Genomic DNA, 14191 nt, shown 5'->3' with positions numbered 1-14191 from the left:
CTGAACAGTCCTCTGCTGTTTGTACTTACTGATGTGTCTAGAGGCGTCTGGCCACAAGTGTGCCTGAGTTCCAGCTTCAGCACCGTGTCCTCTCGTGAATGATTGTTCGGGTCTGAGATGGCTCAAGGCCACCCAGAGTCCCTCCCCACACTGAGAAGCCAGACCAGAGTGACATCTCCCCAGTAGGGACGGCCTCTGGCCACAAGTCTCTGTCCCTGCATCTCACCTGGGCCGCCCCACTGATGGGATCTGTCTGTCCCTTTCAGAAAGCGGACCTGGCCGTGGCGGGCCTCACCATTACTGCGGAGCGGGAGAAGGTGATTGATTTCTCCAAGCCATTCATGACTCTGGGAATTAGCATTCTTTACCGAGTTCATATGGTAAGAGACTTATTTTATAAGCATTTATGTCATTAAAGTTATTTGCATGCAAACACTGAGTTATATGGTAATAATGAATGACTCACAGAAATATTTAGATTTCAAGACTTAAATGCAAATGAGCTGGGCTATTTTTTCCGCATCAGCTGTGCGGACTTGCAAACAGGAAGAATGGAAAAGTCACACTTGTGGGCTTTCCAGTAAAAATTGCTTCTGCCTCACTGACTAGGGATGGCTGAGAGCGAGCGCTCAACCCTGGTTGTGCCGTGTGTCGGTGAGTGGACCTGTTGGTCACTCTGCTTCCTCCTAGAGACGGGGTCTCCAGTCCAGATAAGTCATCCCAGCATTTTCAAGGACTTTGCTGATTCCCAGGTGCATCTCTGTTCACTCTGAGCATTGTCTGGTGAGGGAATGCAGACTCCATCCTCTCCGGGTTAGCTATATTAGTGAATAAATGATGTCATTTATATCTGGCCTATCCCCTTTTTGACATCCTTCAAAAAAAAAAAAAAAAAGAGAGAGAGAGAGAGAGAGAGAGAAAGACTTCTCTGCTTAAGTTGCCTAGAGTGAGTAGAGTAAGGGTCTAAATGAGTTTGGGAAGGCACACCAATAGGCGTGAGGACAGACCTGATGGAGGACCCTGGCCAGTGGGGGAGGATCAGGAGAGTAACAGGGCTACAAAGGGAATACTAGCGATGTTGCCAGGACACAGTTGCCTGAACCAGAAGAGCCTCCCTCTCATCCTTTTATCCAAACTGACTCTGAATGCACAGCTATTATAAAGATTCCCCAATGCTCAAGTCATTCTCGGTGTCTGAAGTCACACTAACCTAGAATACTGCAGGGTGTTACCCGGCGCCACAAGGCTGCCCAACAGGGAAGGGATCAAGCGCTCATCCCACGTGCCTGCTGAAGAACAGACCCTCTAGCTTCTGACCCCTTCCCTGGCCCCACATCCCAGCCCTGGAGAAAGAGGATTGTCTGTATTCACAGTACCAGCCTGGGCTCACATAGCCAGGGCTACTAGGACATCGGAAACTGCAGCCCATTTCTGTAAGAGGGAGAGTTCCCTTGTCACAGAGCCCATTGGAGCAGCTCCGAGGAACACTATCCAATGCTGGACCTCAGCATCCATCATGATCGCTGCCTGGCTTAGAAAAGGAAGTCACGGCGTTTAGAAGAAGAGGCAGCATCGAAATCCCAAGCTCCCCAGGCTAAGACAAAAAGCAGTGTGAGGATTTGGGCACTGTTGGCGCTGTCATTGATGTGGCTGTCTTGTGAATTAAGGGCGAGAGCGATGTCCCCCGCCTCTTTTCCACGATGATGAAAGCTCCCGTTCATTGAGCAACTCTTACATCCCAGACGCTCTTTCCAGCCCCTGCAAGGATCTTGACTGTGGTCATGGGTTGACTTGTGTCCCCTCAAAAGACATCTTGAAGTCCTAAGCCCCAGGACCTTATTTGCAAATAGGGTCTTTGCAGATCTAATCAAGTTGAGATGATGTCATACTGGATTTGAGCAGGCCTTTAGCCAAGGAGGGGTGTCTTTGTAAAAGGAAGAAAATGTGGACCCGGGGGAGAAGAGCGTATGAATTTGGAGACAGAGTAGCAGGATGTCTCTATAAGCCAAGGAACACCAAGGATTGCCAGCAACCACCAGGAGCTAGAGGTGACAAGCAGGCATCCTCCCCTAGAGCCTTCAGAGGGAGCATGGCCCTGCTGATACCTTGATCTTGAACTGCTCACCCCTGCCTGGGAGACTATATGTTTCTATTGTTTCAAGTCACCTAGCTTGTGGTACTTTCTTCTAGTGGTCCTAGGACACCAGTACCCTCGTGTTGTTCTTGTAAGTGTGAGGGCAGAGATCGCACCCAGGAATGGTGTGCTTCGAGCCTGTGCTGTCTCTGGGACACCAGGTGGCTCCCCTCATTCAGGTGATCTTTGAGTAACTTGTTCTGGAAGGCTTTCTTGTGTACCTTTTCTCATCTGGTCCTTAGGACTGTTGTTTGAGAAGAGGGAAGGTATTAGAATTCCAACTTGACAGTAAGGAAACTAAAGTCACACTTGGAACTGACACACGGTGGGGCCTAGAAGCCAGGTGTTCTAACTCTTGAGACAAGGGTTCTTGTCCTCCTACCTGTCCTTAGTCCCTGGGTGATTTTCCAGCTAGCACTGTGTCTTGAACCCGCCTCACCCCATTCCTGCAACTGAGCCCCGAGGCAGCATCCCAAAGAAGTGGGGGAACATAGGACCTTTCTCCAAATCATATTACTATGGCCAAGCTGTACAACTAGGCTCTGGCCTTGATTTCTTGATTAATGCCAAGGATACGAGAGCCCCACTCACAACCCGATGGACCAGGAGGAACCATGTAGGTAAAGGCTCCTGATCATTGGTGTTTCTACTCATTGCCTGGGGACGTCCTCTGCTAGGCTACCCTCACCACTGGGCACACCACTGCCTGGAATATCAACTCCAGCCAGAAACAAATTCCCACTCACCAGTCCTCTGGACATCTTTAATTGGATTGTTGGCCAGATATTACCCACTACTGCAAACCTATGATTGTATTAGTTCTTGGAACATGATGTTTTACACATCAGCTTCCCTAAGCTATGGTGCCCAGGGTTTGATCAATCACTAGCTTAGATATTCCATGAGAATATTCTGTAGATGGGATTAACAGCTGTGTTCATTCCACTTTAAGTAAAGGAAGTTACCCTTGATAATGTCGGTGGGCCTCATCTAACCAGTTGAAGGCCTTAAGCACAAAAACAGGTTTCCTGGAACAGAAAGAATTCTGCCTCAAGACTATCCCTTAGAAATCCTGCCTGAGTTTCCAGCAGGTGCTATAGATTTTGGCCTTAACTGCTCCCACAATGGTGAGAGCCAATTCCTTAAAGTAAATCTCTTCACACACACACACACACACACACACACACACACACACATCTCCTACTGATTCTGTCTCTCTGGAGAACCCAAAGTCATACGTTCCCCTTTCTGGTCAGGAGACCTCCCCACTTCCAGCCTCTTCACTGAGGCACTGATCTTCCACGTGGCTGCTCAGAGCTGATTTATAACAGGGGGCCGAGCTGAATAAAAATTGAGTGCTGGATGAACACCTTACACTAAGCAGAGCTGACAGTTTATGCATTTATTCAACAAATATTTATTGAGTGCATTCTGTGTGTAAGGCAGTGTGCTTAGAAAGTACCAAAAAATCAGCTGGAGAGAACAATCCTGAATCAATGAAACCAGGGGAGACCTGGAGAGAACAGGTCTGAGATGAACTTTGCTGTATCTGAATTGGCAGAAACAGCTAATACCACAGGATAGCTCCATGGAGTTCACCATGAAAGCCTCAATCTGAAATTACAGAGAGAAGCTCTCTCTCCTATAATAGTGTTAGGTTAACAAAAATAAAGTTGAATACTGGGGGTTTATTCTTTTGTGAATTTTTCTCAGGTTGAGAGTATTTATTATTTTTTGACTTTTTCTCAAGTTCATAGTGATGATTTTGTGAATTTTTCTCAAGTGGAAAGTTTATTATTTTGTGAATTTTTCTGAAGTTGGTAGTTTCTCAAGATGATTAATTTCATTTATAATCTATAATGGCCCAGAATCTATATCTTAATTCTGTATCTGAGGTCATCTGAGTCATGAGTGATTGTTGCCAAGATGTGAACCTCTGGTGATGATGAAGCCTGTGTGCAAAGGTTAAAATAATTAACCCAAAGTATAAATGCCTCTTTTGAAAATATTGCAAAACCCTCCTAAGTAGTAAGGGGTGGCAGGTATGTGTCTGAAGTCTAAAGACAATCAGAAATAGTGTGTGAATTTACAGTCATCCTAGATTACCTAGGGTTAGTTTCTCACCACCATGGGATCACCAAGTGTCGATGATGTGGTATTTTCCTTCTTCTCACTGTTGGGGTATAATCTCTGTTTCTGCTCAGGCATTTCTAGGACCAAAATGGGAAGACTGTTTTGCTATTTGGATGCCTTACTCCCTGCCACTCAGAGGCTGACTTAGAATTCTGGCTTCAGTATTTGTTACTGTTGATCCCTCCCACTTCCCCACTTTCTAGAACTCTCTCCGTTCCAGGTTCCAGGTCACTGTCTCTTCCTCTTCTTCCTCCTACCACCCTGATCGTTGCCCCTCCAGCATTTCTGTTGACTCTCTCTCTCTCTCTGCCTGCCCCGTGAATGTCCCTGGTGCATTTCCCTTCTCTCTTTGACAGCTCTCTGCCGCATCTATAAATCCAACCCTGGCCACTCCCCTGAATTCTTGAAGCTTTTTCTAGCATGACTAGACATCACCTGACCATCTCATGGGCACCTCAAATTTGGTGTCACAAACCATATTCTGTAGAATTCTTCCTCCTCTTCCCCTGTCCCATCTCACCTCATGGCATCTCCACCCATTCCCCCGAGCTGCCCTTCACTTCTCTCACTGCACACGTTCAGTCAGTCAGCTCACCTCCTAGATGGTTCTCAAGCACGCCTTCCACCCCCACTGAATCCACCTTGCTTCAGGCTTTCCTTATCTCTGACCTTATCACCATCCTGGTGGCCTGTATCCTCCTTGAGTTCACTGGATGAGAGGTGTGACCCTCCCATCCAGTACTGCGTCCCCATCAGAGGGCCATAGTCACTTCCAGCATTCATGAAAAAGCAGTGGAAAGTTCTGGAGCCAGATCTGCCATGTACTTGCTGCATGTCCCCTGTGTCTCAGTTTTCTCATGTGCGACAATGGGTTGTCATGCAGATTTAATGAGGATACATAAATGCATAAGTAACGCACCTATAACAGTGCCTGACCTGTGCACAATAGGGCATTAGCTTTGTATTTCGTAAATGCACGTGACTTGCTGAGAGTTAGTTTTTTAGTTTACTGCTATTTTTTTTTTTTTACTAATGGAATCATATCAGCCTCCTACTTAAGATGGTTCACTGGCTGCCCATCACTTAACAAGACCAAGTCCCTCTTTCTGAACATGGAGAACACAGCCCATCTTTCCTGTTCCACTCGTAGCTCCTGCTATAGGTGTCTTCACCGCATAGCACTCACCACTTCACCAACACACAAGCCTCTTCTGATCTAGGTTTGTGCCCGTCTTCTTGCCTCTTGGCCGCGGAACAAACTCCTCTCCAGCCTTCGATACCCAGCTCAAATGTCACTTGCTCTTCAGTGTGACTCCTCTGGATGGAGCTGTTGGTCTCTTTCCCTGAGCAGCAGCTGTCTGCCCATGTATTTGCTGCACTGTACTGGTCTTTATCTCTTTCTCCCTAAGTGGATCCTAGTGGGAAGAAGGTACCCTCTTGTCAGGCCAGAAGCTCTTATGATACAGTTTTTGATGTGGAAACATGATCATCCCAAACAGGCTATATTGGCTCCATAATTACAGAAAGAAGAAAGGCAGGAGGGAAGGCTGAGGGAGGTACCCCGCTGTCCTGTGGGCAGTGAGCACCACTTTCTTTTGTGGCTCCTAATGGAGCAGCACGGAGCCCAGGAGCCTGGCTTCTGTCAGGAGGCCTCATAGCCCAGGCAGCAGGATGAGTGACTAAACTAGATTTCCTGTTTCTTTTCTGGCCTTGATCTCAATGGTCTAGATAACAAGAGGAGATGGGAGGCCCATGTTTCAGGCCACCCAAGTACATCTTCTGCTCCAGGCCCGCACAGCTTTCCCCGGGACTCAGTGCTCCCTCCCCACCATTGCCTGCACCGCCCGCATACAACCTAGCACCCACCTGAAAAAGCATTACAATCCCTGGTCAGGGCTAGATGAGCTTCCAAACCATACATACAGGGTCCAGCCTTTAGAGTCTGGGTACCAACGAGATCTGAGTACCCCTACTATTCCAAGAATGCAAATGAAATAACAGGACATCTGAAGTTCAAGACTCTCTTGATTTCCATGGTACATCAGCTCATTCAGTATACGCTGAAGCAGTAAGGAACCCAGGGGCATCTGTACTCTGGGGTTTTATGATTCTGACGCCCGCTGTGAGGACTCCAATATCTATGTGAATGGAGGGGAAAAGAGCACAGAGAAACGAAAACATTCATATTGAACATCAGAGTATATTGTGTCATTTTGCTGTCTTTTTTTTCCTGCAACAGCAATTTGCCTAATGATGTTTTGCTCCGATTAATATTAAAGTAAGTCTGCATTCCTCCAGCACGCACTGACTGTTGTAGGAAGGCGTCATCTGCGTGTGCCAGACGCCAACCTGAGATTTGACGCTTGGCACGTATACCCCCTAAATGGATAATTACATTTAAAAAGTTCAGTGTTGACATAGTCAAGGTGGTTGGGTGTACGTCAGGGTACTTGTGTGTTGACTAACATCTGTCTGGCATCTCTTTATTTATGAAGCACTTTTGCATGGAGTCTCTGCTTTAATACAGCAACCCCCCCCCCACCGAGGCACAGTACCATGGTCCCCATTTTATGTGGAAGGATGCTAAGGTCCGCGATGGCTAGCGGGACCATGGAGAGAGGAGAAAGCACAATGGTGGAGGGGGCACTGAACCCAACTTTCTGGTCCCCAGGTCCATACGCTTTTAACTACCCATCTTTATGGTACAGTTAGGTGCATTTCTCTATGTCAAGGCCATGTGTCGGGGGAATGTTCTAGAGCCTTTCTAATCTGAGAATACTATCTATTCTATACTATCCTATCCTGTTTAGTGTCTCCAGCCAGCCAGAGTACCTACGACTTCTTCTTCGAGAGCATGCCTTTGCTATCTTCCCTCTGTAAGGTCCTCACCCATCTTTGATTAACAAAGTGGAGAAGTTTTATGCTCTGTCTTTTCCTCTTCTTAACTCTTATCTAGAGTCTTCTCTGTCAAGAAAAGTTAAAAAAAAAAAAAAACAACAAAACAACAGACAGTGATTAAAAAGTGAGAGAGGCATAAATGCCAACATTAAATTAATGCCCAGAATTTTCGCTGGATATATTACCCGTTTTTTTTTTTTTTCAAGAAGGTCTGTTTCATTTCAGAAAGACTGTCTAGAAGAATGGAGAACGATGCTAAGTAAACCAGTGAATCATTTCTAATACTGCTTAATACCCTGCTATAAGGAAACAGAACGTGCAGAGTTCTGTTCCTTAAGGCTAAGTAACACGAGAGCCCATAACATGGAAATATGGTTTCCTGGGTGTATCATCATTTTCATATTGGTATTTTATTGGGCGCTCCTATCTCACAAAGCTCCAGGTGTTCTATCAATATTACTGTAGTAATTCTCACATTCCCCCTTCATGTTGATGGCCGGGTCCCATTTTCTGGAAGAAGACAATGGCACTCAGAGAAGTTGAGTGGCCTGCCTGGAATCACTCAGCAAGTCAAAGTCAGTGCCAGGATTGGAATTTACATCTCCTCGTACTGGATTTCCAAAGAGCAAAATGAAAATAGATCTGCTAGCGTGTGGGTTACATAGGCAACAAACTCATGTGGGTGTTTTATGTGAGGAGGAATTAATTGCTTGCCTCTTTTTTCCCGTTCGCTTCAGAGGTGGGAAGTGCATGCTAAACCCAACTATCATCAAGACCGTCTATTGCAGACACCCTGAGAAAAGTTACCTGTGGGTTCCTGGGGCGGGGTAGGAGGAAATCCTCTTCTTCTGCCTCTTCCAGAAAGAGGCATGGACACTGCCTTCTTTTATCTCTTCAGCCCTAAAGAGTCTTTTATTGACTGTGGACCACAGCTGGGAGTTGAAGGAGACCTCTGAATGCGTTGCCATTTAGTTGTAAAGACCACGTGGAGGACAGAAGGAGCATTTGTCCTTGACTCTGCAGGAGAGGAGAGAGGGTGCAGGGCAGGTAGAGAGTCGGTATCACTAGCTTGTGTGGTGTCAGCAAAAAGGAAGGGGTGACCAGGATGCCCAGCCCCTCCAGGGACAAGGGAGAACCCACCACACATCTGACCCACTCTGTGCCTTCGTTGGAAAGGCCGAGGCAGAACTGAGGTTGGAATCCTTGGCTTCTAAGAGCCGTCTTTCCAGAATAGAGCCTGGTGTTGCCTTAATGGCTTCCCTGGAGAGCCCTGGGAACCCTCATGACTCATGGGTTATAACCCATAGAAATTCTAAGTGTTACAGAACGTGACTATGGCCACAATGGCATTCTCTCCCCAGACATCATTCGCATGTGTCACTGTAGGGCAGAAAAAATATTTCTTGTCCATTGAGGGAGAACTAATATAAAAGGAAATTCCACTGTCCTCCCTCCCCTCACTCACGGCTACCATTAGCCAGAGGAGAAGCCAACACATATGGCTTTTACTATGTGTGAACTCATCCAGCTCTTAAAACACCCTCCTGAGGTAGGTTTTATTGTTACCCCCATGTTACAAAAGAGGAAATGGAGGCCCAGAGAAGTTAAGTAACTTGTTCAGGGTCACATAGTTGTAAATGATGAAGCCAGTATTCAGTCCTGGGCAGGCTAGCTACAGAGTCTGTGTTTTAATTTACTGCCTGTCCTGTATTACCTAGCTCTGGTGTCCTTATGTGTCTGGCTCTAGAGTCTGGGAAAGCAACTGCATTCTCACTATAATGTCATTTCTTCTAGAATGAAGTTTCATTGACTCAACAGATTATCTTTAAGAACAAGAGGAATTTTTGACATGCAAGGGGAGTTCACTGCCACTTTGTAGCACCCCCTCTAACATTCTAAGGGTCTCCCCATGCTGGGATGGTGATCTGTTGGTGACCATCCCCTTGGGTGTCTCCCATCATCAGACAGCATCAAGAATGCTGGCTCTGGTGTGGTCAGCCTGAAACACAGTACAAAAGTCCAGGAGATAGGGGCTTCCGGGTGTCTGGGTGGCTTAGTTGGTTAAGGCTTTGACTCTTGGTTTCAGCTCAAGTCATGATCTCAGGGACATGAGATCAACCCTGAGCAGGGCTTCACACCCAGTAGGGAGTCTGCTTGAGATTCTCTTTCCCTCTGCCCTTCCCCTTCGCTCGCTCTCTCGAATAAATAAATCTTTAAAAAAGCCAGGGAACTAGTTAAATTTTGGTGGCATCTAATTTTCAGTCCATCTGCAGTGCTTGGCCTGTCCTGGATGTCTATGGCGTAGACTCTATAGAACCAATTATCTATCTTCAAAGTGGTTGCAGTCACCTGAAGAAACTGGTCCACCTTGCAGCCCACAGGACATGTATGAATCAGTAGAAATGCCTATAAATACAACAGAGTCCAAATAAATGATGATGGGTACAAATAATGTTCAAAAGGGCTTCATGGGGTTGACATAGAGTAGGTTGGGATTCTGCTGGCACTGGGGAAAAGACGTGAGATTAATTAGGGGGTTGATTGGAGCAAGTTGCAAAGATAAAAAGGAGAGGAACATGCGGTACGGCGGCCATCTGAACGAGGGAGAGGTGGCATCTCTGTGGCGCGGTGTGATGAATGAGCACCAGAGAAATTGAAGCCATCGCCAGTGATTTGAGCAAGGCACTTAACCTCCCCAGGTCTCCATTCTTCCATCTGTCAATACAGAGAACTGGGTATTGAAATCAAGAGGACATAGTGAAACATTCTGAATTCTCCGGAAGGAAAGTATCACCATCATATATCCTCTGGGTTAGGGAGAATCTGTTATTTGGAAGAAATGCCGGTGGCATATGACACCGGATTTGCCCCCAAACACCAGTAACTCAGATGCCTTTGGGGGGAAGAAGCAATACAAGGCATCCACATAGAAGGAAAAAAATAGTAGTAGTTCGGAGCCTGCAAATAATGTACTTCTCTTTGGCATCCTATAAACAGCCTGGGCTCCGCCTAAACTAAGGCCGTTTATGCCCAGACCCAACTCTCACATAACTGCCCACTCCTTGCTCTTCTGGTTGGCGTCAGTCAATCACAAGTAGAATCAGATGTTCTCTTGCCAACATGACTGATATGTTTCCAGCGGAGCGATGTTTACGTCTTGATCCTTGTTTGTGTGATGTTCGATGTTTTATAACTTGAGTCTCCAGGAATTTTTCCCACAACCATGCATCATTCCTTATCACCCCTAACCAAATATGGCAGCTTTAAATAGTGCTGTCATTTTCCTCGATTCACTCGTTGTGATATAATCAGGTATAGATTTCTGACATTGAGCATCTAATGGGGTTTCAGATTCAGAAACCAACAATGAAAGACCCCCCCCCCGAGTATCTCTCAATTGAGAAACACAGAGTGAAATCATCACGAGTGACAGGGCGCTAAACTTCATGTCCATTTGCCCTGATAAACTGGGGGGTGTGGAAGGGCAGGAGGAAGGAGGAGCTGGAGAGAGCTGGCCGTATGTAGAGGGGGCGACTACCGCTGAGCTCCGGCCCATTGGCGATTGAGGCCCAGAGTTTCCAGACCACTCCATTTTGTGAAAGACGCCAGAAATCTGGACTTTTATATGAGGCTTGTCAACTCATGATAGCCACGAATGTAGAATGGGTGAACACAGCAGGGGAAACAGGATGTATGACAGCTATCTGTGGTAAGCCAGCAGTGTCGCCCTTTTGACCTATAGGGGCTCTGACCAAGGCCAGAGAAGGGCGTGCACTTGCCCAAGACCCCAGAGTAGATCATGGAACTCCATCCTGCTCATTGCATTTCACTGTCCTCCGGAAAATATCCAGGGGCTTGGTACCTAGGTTTCTGCTCCTGGCCCCATCCTTTGGCTCCCTTGACTCTGGCCAGGCACACCCCTGGGCTGGGGACAGACCACGTCTCCCCACAGCGTGATGGTACCTGAGCTCTGAGCTTGGTGTCGGAAGATGAGCATTTGAGTCCCAGCCCTCCCACTCACTGGCTGTGCGACCTTGGACCCACATCTCTCAACTGCCCTGGGCTTTCGGTTTCTTCACCAGTAACGTGGAAATAATAATCTGTCTCATGGTACCATTTTCGAGGTTAATCTCTTTTTAAGGTTAATCTCACTAATGCATCAGTTCACCCTCCAAACAAAAAAACAAGGTGCCTGTTCCGTTAGCATCCTTGTGAGAAAGACGTGAGTGTCAAGGAGGGGCGCTGTCATACTCCAGCGACGTGGACACCAGCGGCTCAAAGCCCCTGCGCCCACCATGCCGTCCTCGAGGAGGGTAGGGGGACACAGGGTGGTACATAAGGGATACTGAGGGCTCTTCCCCTTGCCTAGCACGAAGCCTCCCTTAACCAAGGAAGTGAAGTGGCCCCAGCTGTCCCTGTGTTTGGTCTGCTGGGATCAGGGCTGGCTAGGTGTTGGAGCAGCCCCTCTGCACCTTGGACCCCAGTGCCATTTAAGCCAGTCACCCAGAATCCAGGGGCAGGGCCATCTGGGGCCAGACCCACATCCCTATATCTCCTCTGGCCTGCCCCGCCCTGGCCAGGGGCCATCCTGACCCACTGAGAATCACCCACAGTGAATCTGGTTTTGTCTTCATTTCCAGGGACGCAAACCTGGCTATTTCTCCTTTCTGGACCCATTTTCTCCTGGCGTCTGGCTCTTCATGCTTCTAGCCTATCTGGCCGTCAGCTGCGTCCTCTTCCTAGTGGCTCGGTAAGCTCGCCGCCCCTTCCCTGTCCTCGCACCGCCACCTTGCGTCCACCTCGAGAACTGCATGGGAGGGGTAGGGAGTGGGAGGGGCGGGTTCAGAGGACCTTGGGGCCACACTGGAGGGGTGGGAGGGGGACTGGGGACCTGACCTGCTCTCTGCTGTGCTGTCCACCTGGCACCACCCATCCCCCCACCTACTCACGGCTTCCCTACTATGCAATGGTGCAAACAGGCCAGTTTGTCTGAATTTGCTTCTGTACCCCTGTCTCTTCCCCATTCTGTTCCCCAGTCTCTAGGCCCCCAGTTTGGGTTTGGGTCTTGGAGGAGAGAGGACGGGAGGAGGGTGGCAGGAAGAGCACTCTGACTAAGCACTATGCCTTTGGCTGCCCTGGCATTAGACCTTGCCAGTATCTGCCACAGAGTGAACTGAATGATGACCAGAGCTGGGGGACCGGAGGTCTCAGGGCATGGGCGACAGAGAAGGTTTCCTCTGAAGAGGGCCTGGCCCTTCCCCAGCCCAGATCCGCCCGTGAAAATACAGCTGCCTTGTTGAATGGGAGCTGTGGAGGATGGCACAGGACAGGAGGGCGGGAGGGAAAAAGGCATTTGCAAGTAGGGTTGATTTGCAACAACGGGTCCAGATCAGGGTTTGGGGACAATTAGGCCCTCCCTCTCCCCTGCAAACAGAAGCTGTCCCTGGGCCTCCCGAAGAACATGAAGGCATCCCATGGCTGAGGCCTCCCATGAATGTGCACAGAGAGGGTGGTCGCTCTCCGGGGCTGGGCCGTGGGATCAGCCTGGGCTTTGGGACAGCCGGCTTCCTATCCAGAAGCAGAACAAGCCCAGGGCTCAGGGGTCACCGGTTCAGAATCCACACTCTATGCTCAGCACCCAACTCACCATAGCATAGGACCAGAAAGGGCCTTTACTTTCTGGTAAGTAATAGAACCATGGGATGAGCTTCCGGAGAGCTGGTGGCGGCTCTGTTCCGGCTGTCTCCCTAGTGGTCTCCTCGCGGCCACAGTGGCAGGACTCGACAATTCCAGGGTATGTCCCACCTCTGCAGGCTGAGGCCTTTCCCTAGAGCATGTCTGTTCAACAGCTCAAGGAGAACATGTGCTCTCTCTAGTTAGAACACAGAACCCCAGGGCAGCTCCCAAGCCTGCCCAGGGAGCATTGCCTCACCCAGTCTCTGCCTCTTCCAGTGGAGATCAGAGCCACGTTCAGGAAAGTCAGCCTGAGCCCATGAGATCCAGCCCAACAGAAGAAGGCCTTGCTCACAAGCTGGTAGCCTTCAAAGGCTGCTGTGTGTGTCTCTCTGGTGCCACCTTCCCCCCTCGGGTCTGGAGGCATTGCCACTGTCAAGTATCTGTTGTCAGTGACAACGGGTGAGACATGCAGGAGGCTGGCATGCCTCTTCTCCACTTCACCACACTGTCGGCTGCTGCTTTTAGGAAGCTGTCTGCCTGAGCCCTGGTTCACGGCTCTGTAATTCACTCTTGCCCCCTTTGATTGAGCCCCAGTGTGTAGCTATTCCCATAGCTCTCGGGGGACCTTGAGGGCCCTGGAAATGGTCGGAAAGCTTGGTTCCTAGATATACAGACACAGACGCCTGCTTTATCCTGCCTGCTGCAGCCTGAAGCTTTTTACCCAGCTCCGGGGGCTTAAACTGCCCCCCTTCCTGGCCCTGCACACACACACACACACACACACACACACACACGCACTACCCCAGGATCCGACATTAACAAGAGGACTAATTAAAAAAAATACCATACACACACACACATTATATCATATATGTATAATGCATGAACCTGGGTTAATGCACCTACCTTAGGTACAGGTTTTAAAAACAGGGTACCCTGGGGCATGAGGGCTCCTGGGAGGTACCAGGGACTTTGGAGGGGTGGTGAAAGGCTCGGTAGCCAAAGCTCTGGGCCTCAACTCCTCTTCATCCAGACCAGTTCCACTTTTATCTCTTGATCTATTGTACTTCTGGGTGAGATTTTGGGGGGGGAAAAACCTATCTGGAAACCACTAATCTAAGGCAGCCGTTTCTAAGCCGGCTGATATCAGAGTCACAGAGGAGCTTTTAAAAATATGAATTCCCGGGCACCTGGGTGGCTCAGTGGGTTAAGCCGCTGCCTTCGGCTCAGGTCATGATCTCGGGGTCCCGGGATCGAGTCCTGCATCGGGCTCTCTGCTCAGCGGGGAGCCTGCTTCCTCCTCTCTCTCTCTCTGCCTCTCTGCCTACTTGTGATCTCTGTCTGTCAAAT

At 48.7% G+C, this 14191-nt stretch overlaps 1 protein-coding gene across 1 annotated transcript in view; it reads left to right on the top strand.

The window, feature by feature from the left end:
* The window catches only part of GRIK4 (glutamate ionotropic receptor kainate type subunit 4), a 415050-nt gene that overhangs the window by 369693 nt on the left and 31166 nt on the right, over positions 1-14191 (top strand). Inside the window, exons 14-15 of the mRNA XM_045080424.1 lie at positions 267-380; positions 11806-11915. Of these exons, the coding sequence (XP_044936359.1) occupies positions 267-380; positions 11806-11915 (224 nt within the window). The remainder of the gene's footprint in view (positions 1-266; positions 381-11805; positions 11916-14191) is intronic.

Source organism: Mustela putorius, unplaced genomic scaffold (genome assembly GCF_011764305.1).
Source record: "Mustela putorius furo isolate JIRA1106 unplaced genomic scaffold, ASM1176430v1.1 tig00000460_pilon_pilon_pilon, whole genome shotgun sequence".
Lineage (NCBI taxonomy): Eukaryota > Metazoa > Chordata > Mammalia > Carnivora > Mustelidae > Mustela > Mustela putorius.
This window is presented reverse-complemented; position numbering and strand designations above follow the sequence as displayed.